At 49.1% G+C, this 24,563-nt stretch overlaps 1 protein-coding gene across 3 annotated transcripts; it reads right to left on the minus strand.

The window, feature by feature from the left end:
• Window positions 1–9,259: 9,259 nt before the first annotated feature.
• PLAUR (plasminogen activator, urokinase receptor) lies at window positions 9,260–23,220 on the minus strand. Of its 3 annotated transcripts, XM_043436739.1 has the most exons (8): window positions 23,104–23,122; window positions 22,837–22,970; window positions 21,059–21,169; window positions 19,564–19,707; window positions 13,181–13,333; window positions 12,274–12,408; window positions 10,693–10,839; window positions 9,260–9,813 (listed from the first exon to the last, which is right to left on the minus strand). In XM_043436739.1, exons 2-8 carry the CDS (start codon window positions 22,883–22,885, stop codon window positions 9,560–9,562), a joined length of 993 nt encoding a protein of 330 aa, XP_043292674.1. In that variant the 5' UTR covers window positions 22,886–22,970; window positions 23,104–23,122; the 3' UTR covers window positions 9,260–9,559. The 3 variants fall into 3 exon arrangements, with proteins under 3 accessions (XP_043292674.1, XP_043292676.1, XP_043292675.1); XM_043436741.1 differs by lacking the exon at window positions 19,564–19,707 and having other exon boundaries at window positions 23,104–23,220; XM_043436740.1 differs by lacking the exons at window positions 22,837–22,970; window positions 23,104–23,122 and adding an exon at window positions 21,619–21,640.
• Between the last annotated feature and the right edge of the window lie 1,343 nt (window positions 23,221–24,563).

The raw sequence follows: 24,563 nt of genomic DNA on the forward strand, positions 1-24,563 counted from the left end.
CCCCGCGCCCCGCCCCCTGCCCGCCCGGGGGGCGGGGCGCCGAGGCCTGGGCGGGGCGGGGCCGGCGCGGGGGCGGGGGCGGGGAGACGCGGGGAGGCCCGGGGCAACGCGGGAGAGGGCACCTCTAGAGGATGTGGGGAGTCGGAGGGGCAGCTGCGCCCGAGAGCTCGGGGGCCCGGGGGCGGGGGCGAGCAGGGGGCGTGTGCAGGGGGGACTCGCGGCCAGAGAGTGCGGGCGCTGGGTGAGGGCAGAAGTGGTGGGCGATGATGCGGAGGGGAGCGCGGGCAGGTGCTGTGAGGGGCAGTGTGTCGTAGGAAAGGTGGGGGTGCGGTTGCAAGGATGCGCCAAGGTGCGGGTGGGTGCGGAGGGGAGGGAGTTGAGTGAGGATGTGTGTGAGGCTGTGAGCGTCCAGGGAGAGGGAGTTTGCTGGGGAAAGTGAGTGGGAGAGGTGCTCCCCGGACAGGTGGAGGTATTCCGTGGGTGAAGGTGAAGTGGGGGTGCACATATTCCACAGGGGAAGTGAACGCATTCTAGACGGGGAGTGAAGGTGTGAGCATGGAGTGGGGTATAGGAAAGGTGAGAGTGAGACGTAGTCTGGGGACAGGTGAGTGTGAGGTTGAGAGTGTCTTGTGACAGGCTGTGAGCTGAGCCACCTTGAGAGCGAAGGCAACAGCCTGCTGTCTGGGCAGGTCCTGGACCTCCCAGGGCAGGGCTAGGCTGGGCTGGGGTCAGGTCTCACCCTTCCACCGGTCCTCACCCGGAAACTCCGTGTTTCTGCATCATTCCTGGGGTGGGAGAGGCTCTGGTGGACGCCCAAGCGTCTAGCCTCCCCACCCTGCGTCCCTACTCTTCCGGCCTCGACTGTCTATGCGCTCTCCCATCGTTGGTGCTGACTCACTCCTCCAGACTTGGGTCCCTTTTCCCTCCTGGGAGGTGAGTCTCCCCGAGCCCCCTTCTGTGGGACTTTGTAGACCTGGTGCGGGGTTATCAGTCACCCTTTTGAGCCAGGAAGAGTGAGAAACCAGAGAAGGTAGGAGACGTCAACCTCTTCTACCATCGTTTGACAATCAGGGAAACTGGGATATGCCCACTGTGAGAATGCTTTATCTCCATCACTACCCCAAACTCCTCCATTCAGGCCCTCCATCGGACTTCAGCTCCTGGTACCCTTCCTGTTCTCAGTCCCCAGAATCCTCTCTCTCCTTGGGACCCAAGCTCCCATCAGTCTCTATGTGCCCAGGACCACAGCTCCAAGTGACTTCTTTCCAATTCTCACTTTACCTTTCTGTAAATTGGAGAAAGGTGTTGGGTTGGATAATCTCCAGTCCTCCCAGAGCTCACAGTCTGTGTGTTGAGATAGGTGGGAGAGAGGTGTCCAACTTGGATTTGGGATACTGGGTTAGGGAGTAGCTAAGGGTTGTTTTTCCTCTCAAGAACCTATAGGTCCCCCACTCATGGTTCTAACCAGTGTCTCCAACTCCAACTCCAGAGGATGTTGGTTTGGCTCTCATCAGTATTTTTTGGGCCCTACCTTTTCTTCCACATGAGGTTGTCCTGTCCCAGTCCTACTCCAAGTTATTGTATCCGTTGGGATTTTCATGCAAGTGACAGAAAATTCAACCCAACTGGCTTAAGAAAAAGAGGATTGTTTCACATATAAAAAAAGTCTTGGGTATGATTGACTCCAGCATGATCTGTCCTAAGGATAAATGGTCCCCTTATGTAGTAGGATGACTGGTCAATACCCCTGGGACCACATATTTGGGGCTTCATATTTGCAGAGGGGTAGAGAGAAAAAGGCTTCCCAGGTGGCACTAGTGCCGGCCAATGCAAGAGATGCAGGTTTGATCCTGGGTCAAGAAGATCCCCTGGAGGAGGACATGGCAACCCACTCCAGTATTTATGCCTGGAGAATCTCATGGACCTCTGAGCCTGGCAGGCTACAGTCCATGGGGTCGCATAGAGTCAGACACGAATGAAACCACTTAGCACACACTCACATAGGTATATGCCTGAGCTTCCCGGGTGTTGCTGGTGGTAAATAATCCGCCTGCCAGTGCAGGAGATGCTAGAGATGTGGGTTCAATCCCTGGGTTGTGAAGATCCCCTGGAATAGGAAATGGCAGTATTCTTCAAGTATTCTTGCCTGGAGAATCCCGTGGACAGAGGAGCCTGGCGGGCTATGGGTCATAGGGTCACAAAGAGTTGGCCACGACTGAAGCGGCTTAGCACAGCATACAACACAGAGAGAAAAAGACAGGCAGACTGAGGGAGCCAGGCAGTGGGATCCTGAGCGGAGATAAGAGACTTGAAGAAGCTCCTTCAGCAGAATGAGGAAATATTTTTTTTCCTTAGAACCCTCCTTGAAACCTTCCATTGGGTCTCCTTGGTCCAGATACTGCCACCTGCCTATTACTGAACCAACATCAATGGCCAGGAGATGAGATGAAACTGATTAAAGTAGATATGAGCCACAGGCTCCCTCTACCCCCAGGTCAGAGGTGACATTAGATTTCTCAAGCAGAAGTAGATACTGGGGAGACAGTTGCTGTCCCTGCTATTTTGGGTGGCGGGGTGGGCTGCGCACTGTGGGCTTGACCATTCTTGGGTTTTTGAAGTCTTGGGATGGTTCAGAGTTTGTTATTTGTTTTCTCAGCATCGTTCTGCAAGATAATAGAAAATATATTGGTCTCTGCCCCTGGTTCCTGACACAGAGCTCCTGAAACCCTTGTAATTACCTAAGTGATAAGAACACCAGGAACAGCTTTTGTTCTAATAGTTAGTCTTTGACCCTAGCTCCTAACTCAGGTCTCCTGAAAGCCTTGTCATTTCTTGGGTGATAAGAGTGTCTTTTGTTCTAATATGTGACTTATGGTGGACTCCTAAATGAGGGCTGGTCCCCCAAAAGACCCAACTATGATAACAAACTTGAGATCTTCAGCTCCACTCCCCATTCTCTTGAGATGGGAGAAGGGCTGAAAATGGAGCGAAGGATCCATGATGCCTTCGTTATGAAACCTCTGTAAAAATCCCAACAGTATAGGGTTCAGGGAGCTTGTGGGTTGATGAAGTGACACGCATGAAAAGAGAATGGAAGCTGAATGCCCCTGGGCACAGACCTTGCCCTGTGCATCTCTTCCATTTGACTGTTCATCTGTATCCTCTATCGTATTCTTTTATAATAAAGGTAAGTCACTGTTTTCCTGAATTCTGTGAGCCACTCTAGTGGGTTAATCAGACCTGAAGAGGGGATCATGGGAACCTCTGGTTTGTAGCCGATTGGTCAGAACCACCGCAGTCTGGACTTCTCATTGTCATTGGAAGTGGAAAGTATGGGACTGAGTCCTTAATCTGTGGGATCTGAGGCTATTTCTGGGTAGACAGTGTCAGAATTAAGTCATAGAGCAGCCAGCCAGGGTCACAGAGAATTTCCTGGTGGGGGGAAGCACTCCCCACATTTGATGACCTGAAGTGCTGTGAGTGTGATCCTAGTGTGAGAGTCAAGGAGAAACACAGAAGAAAGACACAGTAGGGAGAAACTGAGTTGTTCCCTCTACAGAAAGGAGACTGGATGGGCATTTCCCCCCAGTACGCGTTCCCTCCTCCTTTGTCCTTTCCTAAGAGAATCCTGATTTTGTTCAGGCATCAACTTTTCTTTAACAGCCAGCTGATGTGCGGGAAGTCCTAGGAGTAGGGTCTGAATATACTTTGTTAAATAGTGTGGCTCCATGCCCACTTCCAGTGCAAGGGGTGGGGCATGAAACAAATCAGGCAAATAAAACGCGGGAAAGGCAAGTCACCCTGGAAGTTTTGGGATAAGCTTTCTTTGTTTTAAAAAAGAAGAGAAGAGATGGCCCTTTGTTATTGCTTCCAAATGTGGGTGTGATGCCTGGAACTGCAGTGGCCTTCTTGGGGCCATGAGGCAGATATGCTTGAATGGATCCTTTAGGACATAATGGAAACATTGAATAAGTCAAGCCAGGAACTGCTCTAACTCATGATCTCTTCTGTGAAATCATCAATTTCCTCTTTGTTTCAACCATTTTGAGTTGGGTGTCCTTTTAAATACAGCCCTGACCGCCATATTGCCTGCAATTCAGATAGAATACATGGAGGCAGCCCTGCTTACAGATTAAAACATTTTAAGTGGTAGTTTTCTTTTTCAGTTGCTTCCCCATCCTTGTGATAGGATCTCTCTCATAGAGGTTGTTTTCTCAGCTCCGCCTGAGTGGGTTGCCTACCATGAGAATTGCCTGAGTGGTAGATGCCTATTTACAACATGCACAACTGTATGTCGTGACTTTGATATAAACTTTCCTGGCCATAGCAGAGGAGGTTGTTGGCAGAGTCCTGACCCAAACTGGACTCCACCAGAGAAGAGTGAGAAGAGTCTGTTCATTAAAATATTATAACCAGACAGAAGTAGTTCTTAGTACTTGACATTTCAAGGGCATGTTTGGCTACTGTGTTTGAGGCAGGAGGTAGTCTGTGAAGAGACAAAAATAAGGTGAAAGCCCAGTCCATGAAGGAAGTCACACACTCAGAGTAAGAGAGAGTGACACAGAGAGGCAGATTTTGCAAAAGGGAGACAACATTGATTTCACCCAGCTTTTCAATTCTGTTTCTTGTCCCTGATGCAGCCCAGAGACCTAGCTCTTGCCTGGATTCTAAACTTCCAATAATGCTGTCATTTTTTGCTTAAGTCAGCTCAAACAGATTTTATTTCTTGCAACTGAGATCCCTGAACAAAAACTTGGGAGCCATTAATGATGAGGTCCCGATCACAAGGTCTGGTGTAGAACATTATGAGAAATTTATCTCTAGCCTCAATAGCTGCACCATGGGACATGTATTTCCATCCTTTGATCCCCAGTGTAGGGCATCATGGGAGACAGAATCCTACCCTCCAGCCTCTGCCACAGGGTCTCATGGGAAATGCAGTCCTAGCCTCACTTTCAGCTGTAAGTCATCGTGGGAAATGTATTCCTAGCCTCCAGTCTCTGCTGTGGGAGTATCATGATGAATGCAATCCTAGTCTCCAGTTATCACCCAGGGGAGCAACCTGAGGGTCCCTAACCCACACCTCAGTTGTCTCAATAAAACAAGTACACTTCCCTTAGACAAAAAGGTAAGGAAGTCATACTCCCCCTCATTTCTAATAAAAACCTCACTCCGGGCAAACTTGTTAAACACACACACACACACACACACACACACAGAATTGATTATACCTTCCAGCTGCTTTTTCTTTTTCTTTTTTTTTTACAAGACAGGAACAAGAGAGCGTTAACCACAAGACACCGGTATAAGCTGACGGGTCTTCAAAATTGGGACAAGGGTTGCTCTGTAGCTCATTACCATCTCATTGTAATATTAAGATCTCCGCCCCGGGCACCATATTGGTACAATCCAATTCCTGTCCAGCCACCAAAGGGTCACTCAAGGGCAGAAAAGAGGAGTGCATTCCAGGAAATCAGTACTTATTTCCACAAATCAGTGTGACACGAGACCCCCGCCCCTAATAACTCTTCTTCACCCTTTTCTATAAAAAGCTTGTCCCCAACTTGTAATCTGGGAGAAGGTATCTTTAGAGCATAGGAGATCCAACCAGTCAATCCTAAAAAACGTCAGTCCTGAATCTTCATTGGAAGGACTGATGTTGAAGATGAAACTCCAACACTTTGGCCACCTGATGTGAAGAACTGACTTATTAGAAAAGACCCTGATACTGGGAAAGATTGAAGGCAGGAGGAGAAGGGGACAACAGAAGATGAGATGGTTGGATGGCATTACTGATTGGATGGACATGAGTTTCAGCAAGCTCCGGGAGTTGGTGATGGACAGGGAAGCCTGGCGGGCTGCAGTTCATTGGGTCCCCAAGAGTCGGACATGACGAGCAACTGAACTGAACTGACCCCTTCTCCATTCCTGGACCATTGAATAAAAATCTGCTTTGCAACAAACTTCTGGACTCACTGGTGTGGGAGGGTGGCGGGGCGGGGGGTGGCGGAGCAGGAAGTTGGGGTCGCTTTTCAGTAAGTTTCTGCTGCTGTAGGGAATCACAGCAGAATGGTGAAAGTAGCCTCAATTTTAATTATGCAGCATCTCAGAAAATGTCATCTTAGCCTCATCTCTGCTTAAAGGTATCATGGGAAATATAGCCTTAGGCCAGGTTTTGTTGTAAGGTACCACCCAGGATGTCCTCTTTCCTTCCCTCCCTTCCTCCTTTGTTCATGTCCTGGGCTCTAATCTAGAAAATGGGAATACAGTAGTGAGCAAGTAAAAGGATTTACTCTTTATGGAGATTCTTGTGGGGAAAGTTAGCAAAAACCAGACAAACAAGTGATTATTCTAGCCAACCATTGCAGCATAACAAAATACCCCAAAACTCAGCCATGTGAAACCACAATCTCTTTATTTTATGATTCTGTGGGTCAGGAGTTTGAACAAGGCACAGTGAGGTCAGTGTGGATTGACTCCTCAACGGACTGGGGCCAACAGCCAGAAATGGATGAGCTGCTTCATCTGGGGCTATATATCAGAAACCTTGGTTCTGTGTGGGTTGAATTGTGTCCCCCCAAAATATGTTGAAATTCTAACTCCCAGGTTCTATGAATGTGACCTTATATGGAAATAGGGGGACTTCCATGCAGGGGGTGCAAGTTCGATCCCTGGTTGGGGAACTAATATCCCATATGCTGAGGGGTACAGCCAAAAAGTAAAAAAAAAAAAAAAAAAGGAAAGAAAGGTAGATTGGTATATTAAGATGAAGTCAAACTGGATTAGGGTGAGCCCCTAAATCCAATGACAGATGTCCTCATACAAAGAGAGAGATTTGGAGACTCACAGCCATATTGACAGGAAAGAAAGTCATGTGATGACAGGCGGAGACTGGAGTGATGGATGCAGCCACAACCCAAGGACTGCTGAGGATTGCCAGCGAAGAAGGCTGAGTGCTGAAGAATTGATGCTTTCGAACTGTGGTGCTGGAGAAGACTCTTGAGAGTCCCTTGGACAGCAAGGAGACCAAACCAGTCAATCCTAAAAGAAATCAACCCTGACTGTTCATTGGAAAGACTGATGCTAAAGCTGAAGCTCCAATATTTTGGCTGCCTAATGAGAAGAGCTGACTCATTGGAAAAGACCCTGATGCTGGGAAAGATTGAGGGCAGGGGGAAAAGTGGGTGACAGAGGATGAGATGGTTGGATGGCATCACTGACTCAATGCACATGAGTTTGAGCAAAATCCAGGGGATAGTGAAGGACAGGGAAGCCTGGCGTGCTGCAGTCCATGAGGTTGCAAAGAGTTGGACATGACTGAGCGACTGAACAATAACCCAGAAGCAAGGAAGAGGCCACAAAGGATTCTTCCCCAGAGCTTTAGAAGGAGCACGATTCTGCCAACACCTTAATTTTTTTTGTTTCTGACACCCAGAATTTCTGTTGTTTGAAGCCACCTTGTTGATAAGCTTGTAGTCACTTATCATGGCAGTCCTAGGAAATGAAATCAGTTGGGTTTTTCAGTTCTCCCGCACTTTGCATCTGCTAGGGTTGCCATGTCCAGGGTAGCTCCTTTGTTCATTTGGCTGGTGCCTGGGCTGAGATGGCTTGGACCCTCTGGGGCTCTCTCTCCATGTGGCATCCATGCCCGAGTAGCGTGGGTGTCCTCAGGGCATGGCAGTCTTGGTGCATGAGGACATGGCGATTGGCTTCCCATGGTGCCACTTCCACCATATTCTAGTTTTGTAAAATTTATTATTATTTATTTGGCTGTGCTGGGTCTTAGTCATGGCATTCCAACTCTTAGTTGTAGCATGTGAGATCTAGTTACCTGAGCTGGGATCGAACCTGGGTCCTCTGCTTTGGGACATGTAGTCTTAACCACTGGATCACCAGGGAAGTCCAAGAGGTGATATTGACCCCATCCTTTTAGGCCACCACAATGACAGTTGGTGATATATGATTTGTGTGTGAATGTGCTCAGTCATGTCCAGCTCTTTGTGACCCCATGGACTGTACCCCAGGCTTCTCTGTCCATGGGATTTCCCAGGCAAGAATATTGGAGAGGGTTGCCATCTCCTACTGCAGGAGATCTTCCTGATGCAGGGATTGAACCCTTGTCTCTTGAGTCTCCTGTGTTGGCAGGTGGCTTCTTTACTGCTGAGACATCTGGGAAGCCTGGATATATGATTTGAGGAGATCTTAAAAAAGAAGTCCTGTCCCTTGGAGCGGGGACGAAGGGGTAGGTTGGGAGTTTGGGATTAACATATAACACCACTCTATTTACAATGGGGCTTGTCTAGTGGTTCAGATGGTAAAGAATCTGTCCGTGATGCTGGGGACCTGGGTTCGATCCCTTGGTCAGGAAGAGCCCCTGGAGAATGGCTCCCCATTCCAGTTTTCTTGCCTGGAGAATCCCACGGACAGAGGAACCTGGTGGGCCACAGTTCATGGGGCCACAAAAGAGTGGCCTGAGCAGCTAACACTTTCACTTTCGTGTATACGTATAACTGAATTATACTGCGGTACACCTGAAACTCACACAACATCATTAATCAAGTATACTCCAATAGCAAATAAAAATTGAGAAAAGAAAAAAAACCCTGTCCTCCACCTGCCCCCAGATACCATGGAAAATGTTCTTTTTCTTCATTAAACCATAGGGTCTCGGGGAAACACAATTTTATCTCTGCGGGCTTGCCTCAACAAATCATGGAAAACATGAATTCTGCCATGTTGTACTCAAAGAGTACCATTGAAATGGTAGTTCTCACAAAAAATAAATTAAAAAAAGAAACAAAAGAAATGGTAGTTCTGGCTTTTTCTCAGTTGGCCTGAGAGCATCCTAGGAAATATAGCCTAGCCTTTATCTTCTGCCCACAGAGCAGCAGGGGGATGAAGTCCTGTCCTTAGTCCTCATGGCAGGGCTCCCAGGGGTCATCGCCTATTCATCTCCTGTCTCAGAGCCCCCTAGGAAACGCAGACGTGTCCCTTTGGAGCAACAAAATAGTCTTGACCTTTGGATGTGGGAGAAGAGACTGGAAGGTTAATGCTTGGGTCGGTGAGTTGGAAAGTTGCATTTGGAGGCCAGAAATAGATGTGGAGGTGGCTTTGGGTGGAAGGCTGCATGGGACAGCTCCCAAGGCCGGGGGTCTCAAATGCCTGGGTCCTACCATATGACCCCCTAATTCCAGGAGCCTGTGAGAAGGTGCCCCCCCTCCCCATTCATCCTCTCTGGAGAAGGGCAGATCTGGCCTTGTTCGCTGGTTCAAAAATCTTTATTTCAGTATAAAATATTAAATAAAACAAATATTAATTAATAATAACAATAGCCACAACACTATCAATAATCACATGAGCTCTCTCCTGCTGGCCCGCAGCCTTTTGTTAGCTTTTCTCCTTTGGTTCTCACAGTTCTCTCTCTGGGCAGCTGGGAAAATTGAGGCCCAGAGAGGGCAGCCCGCTGGCCTGAGGTCACATAGCAAGTTGGTAGGGCTAGGAACTGAGGGAAGGGCAAAGGGGTCCCCTGGATCCAGCCAGTGTGGTGGGAATGTGGGGTTCAAGTGCAGAGGAGAGTGGCTCCCCAAAGTCTGGCAGTCAAGAGCAGGCTGACAAAGAAGCTGAGGTGGGCAGGGCTGGTCTGGGGGGCACCCCCCTTGCGGGGCTGGGTGTCCCTGGCTGGATGGTTACAGCCATTTCCAGTACAGCAGGAGACGTTGACGTGGGTGAGGTCGAAGGCTTCAGCCACGTGGAGGCTTTGGCACCACGAGGGGGCTGCGCAGCCTCTGATGGTGTAGCTTGGGCTCCTCAGTCCTGAAGAGAGAGATGGACCATGTGAGACTCTGAGCTCTCGGGGCTGGAAACTGGAGTGCTCCCTGGGTGACGCGCCACCTCGTGGTGGGTGCCACCTGGAAAAAGCAGTTTTAAGTCTGGTCGGGAGACCCCTGGGCTTGCCCTCAGACCCTTCCAGGGGCTCTGTGAAGTCAAAATTAGTCTCATAATAATGCTACAACTTCATTTGCCTCTTTTTTTTTTTTTGCTCTCACAAGGGGTTTCCTAAAAACCCAAGGGCATGCGATCTTGCAACAGACTGAATGCAGAGGCAAATATGAGGGTCCAGCTGTCTTCTATTAAGCCAGACATTAAAGAGATTGCAAAGAACAATGTCCATCTTCTCACTCACGTTTTTTTCATTTTGGAAAATGTCTCCTTTTTTATCCCCCCCATAAAAATAGGTTCACATGTCATGAGTTTTCGATTGTTCTTTTAAAATGAATAAATACATTTTAAAAAGTCTCTTGGTTTTCATTTCTAAGGCAGTAAATAGCTACAGATGTAACTGACACAAATAATAAGTTTTAAGAGCATCAAGGAAATTTGAGACCCCAAAGTTTGAAAAGCTCTGGAATAGAGGAACCTGCCCAGGACATCTCAGGATGGAATCTCATGAGGTCCACAGAAGTCCCACCCACCCACGGAAGTTCCACTCCTCCACAAAGAAATCCACTTGTCTGTAGTGCAGATATCCGCTTCCTAATGAAGGCGTCTTAAGTCCTTGCTACACTTTGCACCCTCCTGAAGGAAGACCTACCTTTTCCAACAAGATGATCCACCTCAATTAAGTCCAGTTTCATAGGAGGGTACCTCTTGCAGAAACCCCCCCACCCCCCATAAGTATCCAAGTATCCTCACCTTTAGTGCCTGTGGCTTCCAGACATTGATTCATAGGGCCGCGGCAGTCAATGAGGAAAGTTTCTTCAGAGGAACACTCGTGGGTGCTGTTCCCCTCACAGCTGTAACACTGCAAGCCGTTTGGTGGCAGGTTTTGAAGCTCCAGGACTTGGGAGAAGATCAATGACAGAGAAACCAAGGAAATTAGCCCAAGGGGTTTCCCACCATTAGGTCTCCAGGACTCCCACCTCTCAGCCAGAGATGTCATGGCGCTCCCTCGTGGTCAGACCTTGGAACAGCACCCTCTTTGGGCGGCGTGGGGTTGGGGGTTGGTTCTCTGAGGCTTGTGACAGAAATCCCGACTCCCAGCTCCCCATGAACCCTCACCTGCCTAGACTCTGGGTAAGGCGAAACAGTCCCTGCCTTCAGAGAACTTACGATTTAGAGCTACACTGTCCCCGGACTTTCCTAGTGGCCCAGTGGTTAAGAATCCACCTGCCAATGCAGGATGCCTGGGTTCGATCCCTGGTCCGGGAAGATCCCACATGCCGCGGAGCAACTAAGTGTGGGAGCAAGAGCTTTGGAGTCTGGGCTCTAGAGCTGGAGAACCACTGACTACTGAACCCCGCGTGCCCTAAAGCCCGTGCCCCGCAACAATGAGAAGCCCACATACCGCAACTAGAGAGTAGCCCTGTCTCTGCAGTTAGAGAGAGCCCATGGGCAGCAACAAAGATCCAGTGCAGCCATAAAAAGAAATAATAAATAAATAATAGAGCTACACTGTCCCATATGATAGGCACTAGCCACATGTGGTTGCTTACGTTGACACTAAAATGAATACTAAAATGAATATGGAATGAAATCCAAAATTCAGTTTAAGTGCTCAACAGCCATATGTAGTAGAGGCTTACTGCATTGGGTGATACAGAAATTTCCATCACCATGGAAAGTCCTATTGGCCAATAATTGTTTGCAGAGACAGAATAACACAAAGGATCTAGATTATACTCAGGGAGGGCAGAGTTAGGGACATCTTTCCTGAGGATGATGCTTTAAAACTGAGATCTGATGGAGAAATAGCCAGCCAGGCAAGCTCCTAGGGGAGATGTGTTCCTGGTGGAGGGTACTGTATGTGCAAAGGCCATGAGGCAGACACATGCTGGGTTACAGAGAGCATAGTAGAACCTTCTGACAGCATTTTAAAAGCAAGCGGAAAGCATTGAAGTGTTTGAGGAAGAGGGACATGCTTTGATTTACATTAAAAAAAAAAATCACTCTTGCTGCTGTGTTGAACGTAGGCTGTAGGTTAGCAGGAGGGGCAGCAAGGTCATTGCAACAATCTAGGCAAGAGGCCATGATGGCTGGGACCAGCGTGGTGGGCAGTGGAAGGATTCAAGAAGATGTAGAAGTAAGCACAGGTCTTGGTGAGGCTTTGATGGTCTCCTTGAATTCCCACAAAATCTTTCTTGAGAAAGGGCTTAATAGGCCCTTTTTTTTTGTTTTCAGAGGAGGAAGCAGAGTGGAGGGTTTACGAGCAAGCAGCCTGAATGCACCTCTCTGCCCCCAATCCTAGGTCTTACGCCAGGTCCCCTGGCCCCTTACCTGGGCCCACATTGCATTTGGTGGTGTTGCAGCACTGCAGGAAGTGGAAAGTGTGGTTATTGTGGAATCCGGTGGGGCCTGGGCAGCCAGGAAGGATGCCACAGCCTCTCACGTGGCGCTCATCCCCTGGACTCTCTGTGGGGACAGAGGAGGTTAGATTGTTGCTGAGGAGCTGGGACTGGATTTGTCACCTGTCCATCTTCTGCTTCATCCTTCACTATAGGGCTCTCACTGTATGAGGGGCAGCCACATATCTAACCAAGATTCTAGCCTCCGTGGGTATCGTCGGGGCTTCCCAGGTGGCACTAGTGGTAAAGAACCTGCACTGCCTGGCAGTGTAAGAGACATGAGAGATGCGGGTTCGATCCCTGGGTTGGGAAAGTCCCCTGAAGGAGGGCAACCCACTCCAGTATTCATGCCTAGAGAATCCCATGGACAGAGGAGCCTGGTGGGCTATGGTCCATAGGGTCACCAAGAGTCAGACATGACTGAAGTGACTTAGCATGCACACCTGGGTATAGTCATGTGGCTAAGTTCTGGTCAATATGATCTAAGTAAAAAGGTTTACAGAACTTGCAGAAAGGAGAAACTTTACAAAAGCAGGGCCACCCCCTTTTTGCCCCTTCTTTCCTCCCTTCCTCCTTCCTGGAACTTGGATATGAGGTCTGGAGCTCAGGCAACCATCTTGGACCATGAGGCAAATGGAAGCAACAGGTAAGAAATGAGAAAGCAGCTGGTGACTGTGGAACTGTCTTAGTGGCCCTGGACTTCCCGTCACTGGGCTTCCTGTGTGAGTACTAACTTTCTACCTTGCTTACCTCCCTGTGATTTGGGGGGGTTGTTGTTAAGTGCAGCCTTTGGGAGGAACAAAGCTGGGAAGGGGAGTTGCTGGCACGTTGGGGCTCACCTTTCAGGCTCTGGTGGGTTATCACATCCACGCACTTTTCTCCAGAGTTGCGGCACTGCAGGCTCTGGTCCCAGCCCCTCTCACAGCTGAGGTCCGTCGAGGCACAGGAAGCACATTCGAGGTAGTGGTTTCTGGGAACAGTAGCATCTGGGCCTGTTTGGGGAGGAGCAGGAGGGTGAGACCCCACGGGAGGAGTCCTAGAGACCCATCTTGCTAGAGGACTCACCTGCACACCGGTTCTTCCTTATCCCACTCTTCAGCCAGGCAACAAGCTCTGCCCATCCTATCTCCTAAATTTTCCTAGGATCCATGCCCTCCTTTCCAGCTCCATGACCAGGTCAGACCTCCTTCAATACCAGCTTCCTCCCTAGCTTCCTGGTTTCCATTCTTGCCCTGCCCATCCCAGTGCCTCCCACATGGCTCTAGAAGGATGCTTCTAATACTCAAATCGAACCCTGTCTCTCCTCTGCTCAACTCTTCCATGGGTCTCCAGTGCCTCAGAATAAAATCCAAGAAACTCAGCGTGGCATTCAAGGCCCATCAGAGACTGGTTCCTGGCCACCCTTCCTGCCTCATTTCTCTCCCCCACCTGCTCAGACTCTACCCCCGCTTCCCTCAGTCCCCAAGTGTAAGTGCTGACTCCCACCCAGCCTTTGCTTCTGCACAACACTTTACCCTGCTCCCTAATTTCCCTATCTCCTACTCATTCTTCAGGAGTCATCTTCCCTAATTTTTACCTCCTCCAAGAAGCCCTCCTTGACCTCCTAGGCTGAATTAGGTGCCCCTCTGGGCTCCCTAATCCCAGCTCTGTCTACTCCGGATCATCTCTGTTTGGACTAAGTCCCAGGTAGAGCCTCGGCTGTCTTGTGTGCCAACATGACCCAGCACAGGGCCAGGGCCAGAGAAAATATTCAATAAATATTTATTAATTATTTTTTGTTTTTGGCTGTGCTATCAACATATGGGATCTTAGTTCCCCGAATCCCTTAGAAACCCGCAATCCCAGCACTGGAAGCACGGAGTCTTAACCACTGAACCATCAGGGAAGTCCTACAGCAATAGGACTTCCCAATCGAGTCATAGGTCAAAGTCTTACTTGACTGATCTGTGATAACTTTGCCTCTCACATGGACCTTCCCGTCTAGGCCAAGTGGATGAATTACTTTTTCCTGGAAATACCGGAGTGATTCCTCTGCCCAGACCTTGGCTCACACCATCCCCAAGCCTGGCATGCCCTCTCCTTCCTGACCCCAGATATCCAAGTTTGAGTTTGAGCCAAGTCTTAGAGAAATTAGAGAACTGTTTCAGCCAAGACACTTAACCGGCAGGCCAGCAGCTGTAATTAGGTGAATCACTTACCTTCAAAGCCAAATCTTCCCCATCCCTTCTCCAAAGAAAAATAACTAGAAGAAGGCCAACAACCTATATCTTCTCATATGAACCACCATGAAAATGAAAATATAAATTGCCATCACTGCCAATATAACTGTCTCATACCACCCATGGGTCTCCTTTGTGAGTTCTTCTTATGTCACTCTTCTAAATGTGGATGATATCCAGGCTCGTCTGAGGTCCTTTTTTCATTTCTTATGCTATATACTCTCGCCCATTGAATGTTATCCATTGACATTGCTTCATCTCCACCTATCTGCGGAGAAATCACAAATCTCTCTCCAGGCAAGACTTTCCTCTGAACTCCACACCTGTACGCCCATGGGCCTCCTGGCGGTCCCCTAGCTATCTGTCAAACACCTGAATCTCTCCCTGTCCCCAACAAGACTCTCCATTTCTCCAAACTGCTGCTTCTCCTGAATTCCACGTCTCTGAGGTGGCCCCATCTGGTCTTCCAGGGTAGAAACTTGGCAGGCTCCTTGATCTTCCATACCTAGGCATCAATCTAATTACTCCCACTTCCCTATCTTCTGTAATCCTTTTGCCATATTGCTTCTGATCTCCATTAAGCATGTCCTATTGAGCTCTTAATTTTAGACCCTGTTCTCTATTTCCTTTTGGACTCATTTTAAAATGGATTCCAGATTTCTGCTAAAAATTATCCTTTCCTCTATTTTCTTGAAGATATTGATCATAGCTGTCTTAGACCTCCCCTGTCTAATAACTCCAATATCTGATTCACAAGTCTCTTTCTGCTGTGGGGTTTTTCTCTCGGTTTCCCCAGTCGATTGGTCCTTTCTATTTTCTTCAGGATACCTTGTATGTTTTGATTAGATGCCAGACATAGATAACAACTTGTAAAGGCTTTAAAAGATTTTATCTTCTGCCAAAGAGAGATTAGGTTTTCTTCCTGTAGAAACTGGATGTAGGCATTTTTGTGCTACGCTTAGTCACTCAGGCATGTCCAACTCTTTGCGATCCCATGGACTGCAGCCCACCAGGCTCCTCTGTCCATGGGGATTCTCCAGGCAAGAATACTGGAGTGGGTTGCCATGTCCTCTTCCAGGGGATCTTCCCAACCCAGGGATCGAACCCAGGTCTCCTGCATTGCAGGCGGATTCTTTACTGACTGGGGCTGGTCAATTTCTGGTTTTGCCCTTATTCTTAGGATGTGGTCTCAGAGGAAAGCCTGAAACTTCTCTTTCCAATTTGGCAACTTCAGTCTCCCAGCATCACATGCTCGCTGGAATTCCTGCTCAGTTCTGTAGTTTCCCAGATACTATTTTCTGTGGAGTTTCTTGGAGTCTAATGCTATGCACGTATGGCTTGCCAATGACTTGAAGGAAATCTGCAGATTTGGGGACTCCCTTTTCTGTGGTTCCATGCATTCCAGGATTTTACTTCTCGTTTTCCAGACACTCTGGCAGCCCCAGATTTCAACCTCTGCCTTCTCAGTCTAGCGACAATCTCTTTCTATCTGCGTTCTGCTTCCCTTCCAGAGCAGTGAATTGGCAAGTGCCCTCAAGGTAAAAGCCAGCTTGTCTGTGGAATGCAACTTCTGTGCTTCCCTTATTTCAAGGATTGGAGCACCTCTATTTCCTCTCTCCATTTGCTGCTCTTGAGTGACTTCAGTGATTGTTCATAATTTATCCAGCTTTTGTAACTGTCATTGGTGGTGGATTGCGGGGTGGGGCGGGGGAGGTTGGTCTCAGACAAGTAACTCCACATGACCAGAACTGCATATCTGCCCTCACCATCTAACCCATCATTAAGTTATGCTTATCTGCCTGCTAAATAGCTCTTAAACCCATCCACTTTTCTCCATCTGCTGATCAGACAGACACTGTCTTCTTCTTCTTTTTTTGTTTTTAGCCACACCATGTGGCATGTGGAATCTTAGTTCCCTGACCAAGGATTGAGCCCATATCCCCTGCACTGGGAGCATGAGGTCTTTGCCAAGGAAGTCGTACACTCCCTTCTTTATCTGGACAACCTCACACACCTCCAGGTTGGTCTCCCCTAATCTACCTTCCCTCCATCATTTCTTCCTTCCAATCTGTCTTCCACTCGGAGGTCAGAATGCGTGCCTGCTAAGTTGCTTCAGTCTTGTCTGACTCTTTGCAACCTAATGGACTGTAGCCCGCCAGGCTCCTCTGTCCATGGGATTCTCCAGGAAAGAATACTGGAATGGGCTGCCACATCCTCCTTCAAGGGATCTTCCCGACCCAGGGATTGAGCCCATATCTCTTATGTCTCCTGCATTGGCAGTTGGGTTCTTTACCAATAGTGCCACCTGGGAAGCCTGAGGTCAGAATAACTTGTTCATAAATACAAATCTGATAGTGACCCTGTAGCCTTTCATGACCTCCCAGTGTTCCCCAGATGAAGTCTATGTTCCCCACCACAGTCCAGAAGGCCTTGTATAATGTGACCTTGCCAATTTCATCAGTTCCTCTTGCCCCATCTTGTCCTTCCTCCAGCCATGCTAGTTTCACTCTCTCCTGTTGCTTTTGTATCTGCTGCTCCTTCTGTCTGGAAAAACCCTTTCCACTGTCTTTTTAACAGCCTGACTCCTCCTCCCTCAAGATCCAGCTTCGCTGTTGCTTCCTGTAGGAAACCTCCTTTGGCCTGAGTCATTTATCTCCTCTAGGGTCCTACAGCCCCTACTCATAGTTATCCCAGCTCTGATCACTCTCTGGTCCCCGCGTCCCCCATCTCAGCCCGGATGATTCTGGACTGTGCTTCCCTATTACAGCTCTGACTTCTCTGGTCTCAGTTTCCTGTGTCAGGGTCCTGACACTTTTCTCTGTGCTTCCCTGATACCAGCTCTGACTGGGGGCAGGGCAGTCACTGTCTGGTGATGGTCTGTCCTGCCCCCTCCCCCACCTCCCCCCCTGCCATATATACAAACACTACTGGACTATGAGCCCCAGAGGGGCAGGGCTCAAGGCTATCTTGGCCATTGCTACGTCCCCAGCATCACAGAAGAACGGTTGTGTCTGACTCTTCCTGACCCCATGGGCTGTAACCCACCAGGCTCCTCTGTCCATGGGCTTCTCCAGGCAAGAATACTGGTGTGGGTGGCCATTTCCTTTTCCAGGGGATCTTCCTGACCCAGGGATTGAACCTGGGTCTCCCACATTGCAGGCAGACTCTATCTACTGAGCCACCAGGGAAGATCTCCCAGAAGAACAGGATTTGGTTTAACCAACCATTCTAGTCACCAGAAGCAAGGTAAAATGGCTTTAGAAACTGGGCTGACATAGGTATATCAGTTATTTTTTAGAGGTTTTTTGTTTTTTTTTCCAGCACCTTGAGGCAGGTGGGATCTTAGCTCCCCAACCTTTACTGACTGGGATTGAACCTGCACCATCTGCAGAGGAAACGTGGATTCTTAACCACTGGACCATCAGGGAATTCCCTCAGTTATTAAGTCACTGGATTGACAGCTGCTGCCTAAGCTCCCTGGTGGACCCCTGACCATTCCCAACCTTGTCTTTAGACCCCTTGCCTGCATGCTAAGTTGCTGAGTCAAGTCCAACTCTTTGTGACCTCATGGATTGTAGCCCACCAGGCTCCTGTGTCCATGGGATTCTCCAGGCAAGAAAAATGGGTTGCCATTTCCTCCTCCGGGGAATCTTCCTGATCCAGGGATTGAACCCACGTCCGTTACATCTCTTGCATTGACAGGTGGGTTCTTTACCACTATCGCCACCTGGGAAGCCCATTAAAATCCCTATGTCCCCAAGATCCACTAAAGGGGAAACACCAGGCCCAGTAGGAGGCCTTGAGGGAAATAGGTCCCAACTGGTCAATGTCCTCTGCACTGACCAGTACTGTTAAATATTTTGGTTGTTATCTCTGATTACAAGTGTTCCTGAGACTCAACTGTTAGTGTTTTCCTTTGGCAGATCTAACAGAAAGAGGAAGCCGACATCCTCTCTCTTGTCACTTCCTTGAAAATAAACATCTGATTCAACTCCCACCAACAGATGAAAGTTTGAGGTCAGGATCAGTGAAAATCTAGCAGAATCAGGGCGGATGAAAAACAAGGGAAGAACTCAGTGCAGACACAGGTGCTCTGTTTACTGATGTCATTGTGACTGGACTGGTCTTAACACATTTCCTTTCTCACCAGGGCCAGAAAGAGGAATCTCTGCTTGACCCTGCACCATGGTCTACTCCTTCCTATCCTTCCTCTCCTGTGAGAACTCGGAGGAATTTGAGCCTTTCTAAGTCTTTTTCTTACACTGACAGACCAGAGCCTAAAGTCATGAAACTCTACAAAAAGCCTTGCAAAAGTTTCTTCACATTCTTTTTTTATTGCCCTGCTCAAGGATTGATTCTAGGGAACTTTACCAGCCCATGGCAGCCTGTCTGGCTCCCTCCTCTTTTGACTTCTTTTAAGGACTTTGAGTCACTGGCATCTCTGATCTTTGTATCTTGGTCCCTTGCTAAGATACGAAGCATCTGTCGCCTGAACCATCTCCTGTCCCATGAGAACAATGAGATAGCAAAATGTCAGTGAGGTAACTCACCTACCACCCAAGTGGGTGTATGTATATACAGCTTCTTAAAGGCCGGTGATGCATCTTACAAATGACAACCACACATACACAGACATAGAAGCAGTACGGGATAGGATAGGATGGGATGAGTTTGTACTTGGGAGTGAGGCTGGTGACAGTTTGAGATGAGTTGGGGTTGATTGGAGGATGGGATTAGAGTTAAGTTCAGGAGGAGGATGGGTTTGAGTTGGAGAGTGTTGGGGATAAAATGAAGCTGGGGAAGGGATTGGGGTCGGGGATGGAAATGGAGTCAGGCTGGAGATGTGTTTAGGATAAGGAAAGATTTGAGCTGGGGGATTGGTCCTGGGGTAAGGCATGGAGCTGAGGTTGGGGTGGCCCCAGACTGGGGATAAGACCAGGGTGATGTTGAGGTTGGGATGGGGATGTTTTGGGGTTGGGGATGGCAAGGACTGTCCTACTCACCAGGGTTGGGCTTGTTGCACAAGTCTGACCTGCACACGGCCTCTGAAAGGGTGATGATCTGATTGCCAGTCCGATAGCTCATGGACCTGTTGGTCTTCTCTGGATGGGTACAGCCTTTTTCCACCACATTCACCTCGTTGCTGCCTATGAGGAATGTCTCTTTGTCACCCCCAGAGGCTCCCTGGACCCCACCAGCCTCTGACTCTCCTGGTTATAAAGTCACCTGCTCCCAGGACCGAACCCTGCCAGGCCTCTCCTCTTACTTGAGTCCAACTCTGTCTTTTCTAGACTTACCCATCCTCCCCATCAACCTCTTATACCAGAAGCCTACTCTCTCTTAGTGACAACACTATACCTGGGACATTCTGGATCCATCAACTCCTCCTTCCCAGCTTGGAGATCTTAACAGAGAGAGGCTTCTAATAGGAATCTTTAAAGGAAAATGCTTACCAAAAAGTATAAGAGAATGATATAATAAATAATGTGCATTAGTCACAAAACTTTATAGAATATTAGTATTTTGTAATATTTGTTTCAGATTTTTAAAAAGAGAGAAACCAAGTTTAAAAGATAGTTAAAGCCTCCTGCTTACTGCCCTCCTCCAAATCCCATTTCTCTTATTCCCTGTCTGAAGGCAACCACTGATATAGGTAATTCTCACACCTGTGTATGCAGAATATGTTATTGCTTATTTTGATTGTTAAATACTATTTCTAGTAAAAGGTGTCCAACTCTGCAACATACTTTTTTTTTTTCTCTTTTAATCTTACATTTTTGAGATGTATCCAGGTTAATACTTAGAGCCCTGTGTGTGTGTGTGTGTGTGTGTATGAGTCACTCAGTCCTGTCCGACTCTTTGTGACCCCCGTGGACTGTAGCTCGCCAGGCTCCTCTGTCCATGGAATTCTCCAGGTAAGAATACTGGAGTGGGTTGCCATTCCCTTCTCCAGGGGATCTTCCCAACCCAGGGACTGAACTTGGGTCTTCCACATTTCAGGCAGGTTCTTTATCATCTGAGCCACCAGGGAAGTCCCCGACAGCCCTAGTTCCTTCATTTCAGCTGCTGTGGGGTATAATGTGTGATTATACTTTAAGGTTTCTCCTCTGCTGACCCTAACTTCAGTCTTTCCAGTTTTCCGTGTCACAAACATGAGGACTAGGAACATCCTTTTACATGTGTCTCTAGGCAAGTGTGGCCAAGGTTCTTTGGGGTCTCTACATTCCTTGAAGTTTAACTGCTGCTTGTAGGGTATGTTAATCTTTATTTGTATCAGATATTGCCACGTGGCTCTGTTCCATGGATGAACCAAGTTACCTCCCTAAAAGCAGAGCCCGCAGTTCCACAACCTCATCGATCTCAGTACTGTCAGATTCTTAAATGCTTGCCCATCTGATGGGCGTGTTAGGGGCCTCAGTGTCTTTTTTTCATGCGTATTGCCCTGATGACTCGTGAGATAAGGTTTCTAGGTCCCTCCCTTTCCCTGCCCCAGCTCACCTTCCCACACACGCAGGACGGTGGTCCTGCAGAGGTCCTGACCAGGAGCACACTCTTCAACACTGCAGCTCTTCATGTTCTTACACTGTAAGCACCGTAGGCCCCATGAGGCTGGGGGCAGAGGGAGGCGACGGAAAAGAGGTGTTATTGCTCTGAGCCAGGATCCCGCCCCACTCACCCCCTCTACCGCCCCCTACCCCGGCCCCCTTTAAGCCCCAACACCTGGACCGAATCTCCAGGCCTTGTGCACTCAGGTTCAGGCTCCACTTTTGCCCTGCCTGGGTTCCAACCCGCTATGCTATCTTTAGGCCAACGTTTTACTTTTGTCCTTTACCCTATTCCCAGCCCACCCCCCCACCCCCCGCCCACAGGTCCTTCCTAAGTCCAGTCCTCGCTCGCTTTCCCTTTAATTCTAACCGAGGGCCCGGGCCATCCAGAAAGTGAGATTCCCACCCTCTCTGCGGGTGCAGACGTCTAGCCTAGTCCTTTACCCTCCCCCCCGCCCCCGCCGCGCGCCTGGGCCTATTCCACCTCGCGAGCTCTCCTAGGGGTGTTCTAACCTCACCGACTTCCGCCGATCTTTACGTTCTACCTTCGTCCCTGCAGCTCCCCCCACTAACGCCCACTGGTTCTCCTCGCTTTCCTAACCTCTCCCCAGCTTTCTCCCGCCACGCAGCCGTCCGAGAACTTCCAACTCCTCCCATCAGCCCTGCGGAGATTCTAACCCCACCTACCGGGGCCTCCCCCGAAGCTTTCCCCCGCCCCGCAGCGGCTCTCGAGCTGCTTAAACCCCGCCCACTAGGGGCTCGGGACCTGTCAGCCCCACCCACTGGTTCCGCCCCGAAGTTCTGACCCCGCCCACCACCTCCTCCCGGTTGCTATAGTCCCGCCCTCTGGCTCCCCTGCCGAGGCTCAACCTTGCCCCTCAGACCTCGCTTGTGGTCCCTTGCCCGCTCCAAATTCGGAGTCCCTTAAATTACTCATTCTAGGCCTCCCGCGGTCCAGAAAACCTTCTGGATGTCATTCAACTCCTACCCCCCCGGCCCGCCCTCACAGTTCCAACTCAACTTCCTTTCATTTTTCGACCCGTTTTCCATTTTCCAAAGAAAGGATTTAAGGGGTCCCGTCGGCTAGACTATAGTGAAAGGGAAGGAGCCTCGAAGTACAAGCCCTGTTTCCCTGGCCCCTGTCTCTGCCAGACTCAGCCTGACTCTCTTTAGACCGTGTGTAAAATGAGGCGCTGTCCTCCCGGTCTTACGAAAGTGTGTGTGGCGGGGCGGAGGTGGGAGGGGGAGGGATCTGATACAATGGAGGGGGCTGTAGGATCCGTTTCGGGTCAGAATCCCACTTACAAAGGCTGGCTGTGTGGCCTCGGACAAGTTAGTTAACCTGTCTGTGCTTGTTTCTCTGTAAAAAGGGGTCAAAATAGTTCTGCCCCCCCCCCGCCCCCCGCCAGTCGGAAATTGCCAAGAAGAAACTTAGAAGAGTGACTGGAATAAAGAGCGTATTCACTAGATGATGTCTGTCGTTAAGCTCTTTTGCTCAACAAATATTTCCTGAGTCGCTACTGTGTGCCCGGTTCTGTACCGTTGGCGGTGGGGGTGGGGCCGGGGAGCCGAGAACAGGAGAATTATTTGATTGTGGGGTGGGGACGGGGGACTGAGCCCTCCTCCTCCGAGTCGTCAGATTCTGAGCTCTCTTCCCCTCTCTTCCCCTCTCCCTTCCCCGCCGTCAGACCCCAGTCCCCAGCCTAGAGGTCCGGGCACCTTTGCCCCTACCTGGAATGTAGGCGTGAACCAACAGCAGTAGCAGCAGCGGCTGGCCCATCTCCGACGGTGGCTCCGGCTCGCGATCTCCCTGCACCTCTCAGTCTGGCCCCCGGAAGGAGACAGTTTTGTGGCCCTGGGGGCTCCTCCCAGAAGTTTGCGAAAGAGCGAGTCAGCCCCAGACGCGTAGGTCATTCCTTCTCCCCGCACCCCCACGTCCCCCGCCTCCCCTACCCACCTTCCCACCCCTCCCGCACCTTCCTCAAAAACTTCCCTTACCAGGGTGTGGCCAGCCGGGGGTACCGGAGCTGACCCTGCTCTGACTCACGTTGGCGGTAGTCACACTGTCCCCGGACTGCCTGGGTGTGAATTCCAATTTTCTCTCAATGCCACATCATCTAGGGGAAGGGACCACACTCTTTAAACTAAAACTCATCCCTTCGGGAAATTTGACTATTAGATATTATAGGGCTTTCCTTAGTCTTGTTAGGAAGGATCGTGGTTATATGGGAAAGTGTCTTTCTCATTTAGAGCTGCAGGCTGAAATATTTGGGGGCGAAATAATACAGTGTCTCCAATTTACTTTAAAACACTTCAACCAAGAAGCAGATATTGCTGTTATGACAATGGTTTTGTGGTTATGCGGAAAACTTGTTCTTGTACTCTACAGATGCTGAAATATTTAGAGACTGAATGTCATTGTTGGATTTGCATTTGCCTTAAAATACTTTAGGAAAAAAAAAGAAAGGCAAAACATCATTGTTTAGTTGCTAAGTCGTGTCTGACTCGTTGCAACCCCACAGACTGTAGCCCACCAGGCTCCTCTGTCCATGGGATTTCCCAGGCAAGAATACTGGAGTGGGTTGCCATTTCCTCCTCCAGGGGATCTTCCCAACCCAGGGATTGAACCCGAATCTCTGCACTGGAAGGCAGATTCTTTACCACTGAGTCACAGTTATTTATTTATTTTAATATTTATTTGGCTGCACTGGGTCTTAGTTCTGGCACGCAGCATCTCCGATCGTCTCTGTGGCATGAGAACAGACCGTGAGGGTTCCAGTTTCAGCTAGTCATTAGCTGTGCAACCTTGGGTATTTTACTAAACCTCGAGATTTTGATGTAGCATGTGGGATCTAATTCCCTGACCAAGGATTGAACCCAGTCTCCCTGAATTGGGAGCATGGAGTTTTAGCTGCTGAAACACCAGGGAAGTCCCCATAATAAGTTTTTAAAAGAGAAAAATAAAATACAAAACATGAAATAGCCTCTCCCTCCCAGTCAGAGCAATTTAATGCAGTAGAATTAAATGCCTGAAATGGTCACTGGCCCACATGGAGTGCCTCAACAACCTCTGTCAACATTTACCAAGGACCTGCTCTCTGCCAGGCACTTTAGAAGCAGTCAGCAGAAAAGTCCCTGCCCTTGTGACAGTAGGGAGTAAATATGTATTACCTGGTCTATCGCCGTCAGACTGTGGTAAGTAAAATGCAGAAAAACAAATCCGGTTGAAGGAGGCGCAAGGGTAAAGTGAGGTGAGGTTGGTTTTAGGCCAGGTAGTCCTGGAGGGCTTTCCTGAGGAGGTGACATTTGAACAGAGGCTGAATGTAGTGAGAATAGCTGTTCAGACAGATGGTCCAGGAAGAGTTCCAGGGAAAGAAAACAGTTAGTACAAAGGCCCTGAGGTGGAAGCGGACCTCATGAGACCTAGAAACAGCAGAGAGGCCAGTGTAATTGGAACA

The sequence above is a fragment of the Cervus canadensis genome, chromosome 18 (genome assembly GCF_019320065.1).
Source record: "Cervus canadensis isolate Bull #8, Minnesota chromosome 18, ASM1932006v1, whole genome shotgun sequence".
Lineage (NCBI taxonomy): Eukaryota > Metazoa > Chordata > Mammalia > Artiodactyla > Cervidae > Cervus > Cervus canadensis.

Excerpts from the sequence above, each read along its gene's own strand:
- PLAUR (XM_043436739.1), bottom strand. The coding sequence starts at position 22,885 with ATGGGCCAGCCGCTGCTGCTACTGCTGTTGGTTCACGCCTACATTCCA. Across the intron at positions 12,409-13,180 it reads AACCCACCAGAGCCTGAAAG|AGAGTCCAGGGGATGAGCGC; the intron begins GTGAGCCCCAAC and ends CTGTCCCCACAG. Across the intron at positions 10,840-12,273 it reads CAAATGCAATGTGGGCCCAG|TCCTGGAGCTTCAAAACCTG; the intron begins GTAAGGGGCCAG and ends TCTTCTCCCAAG.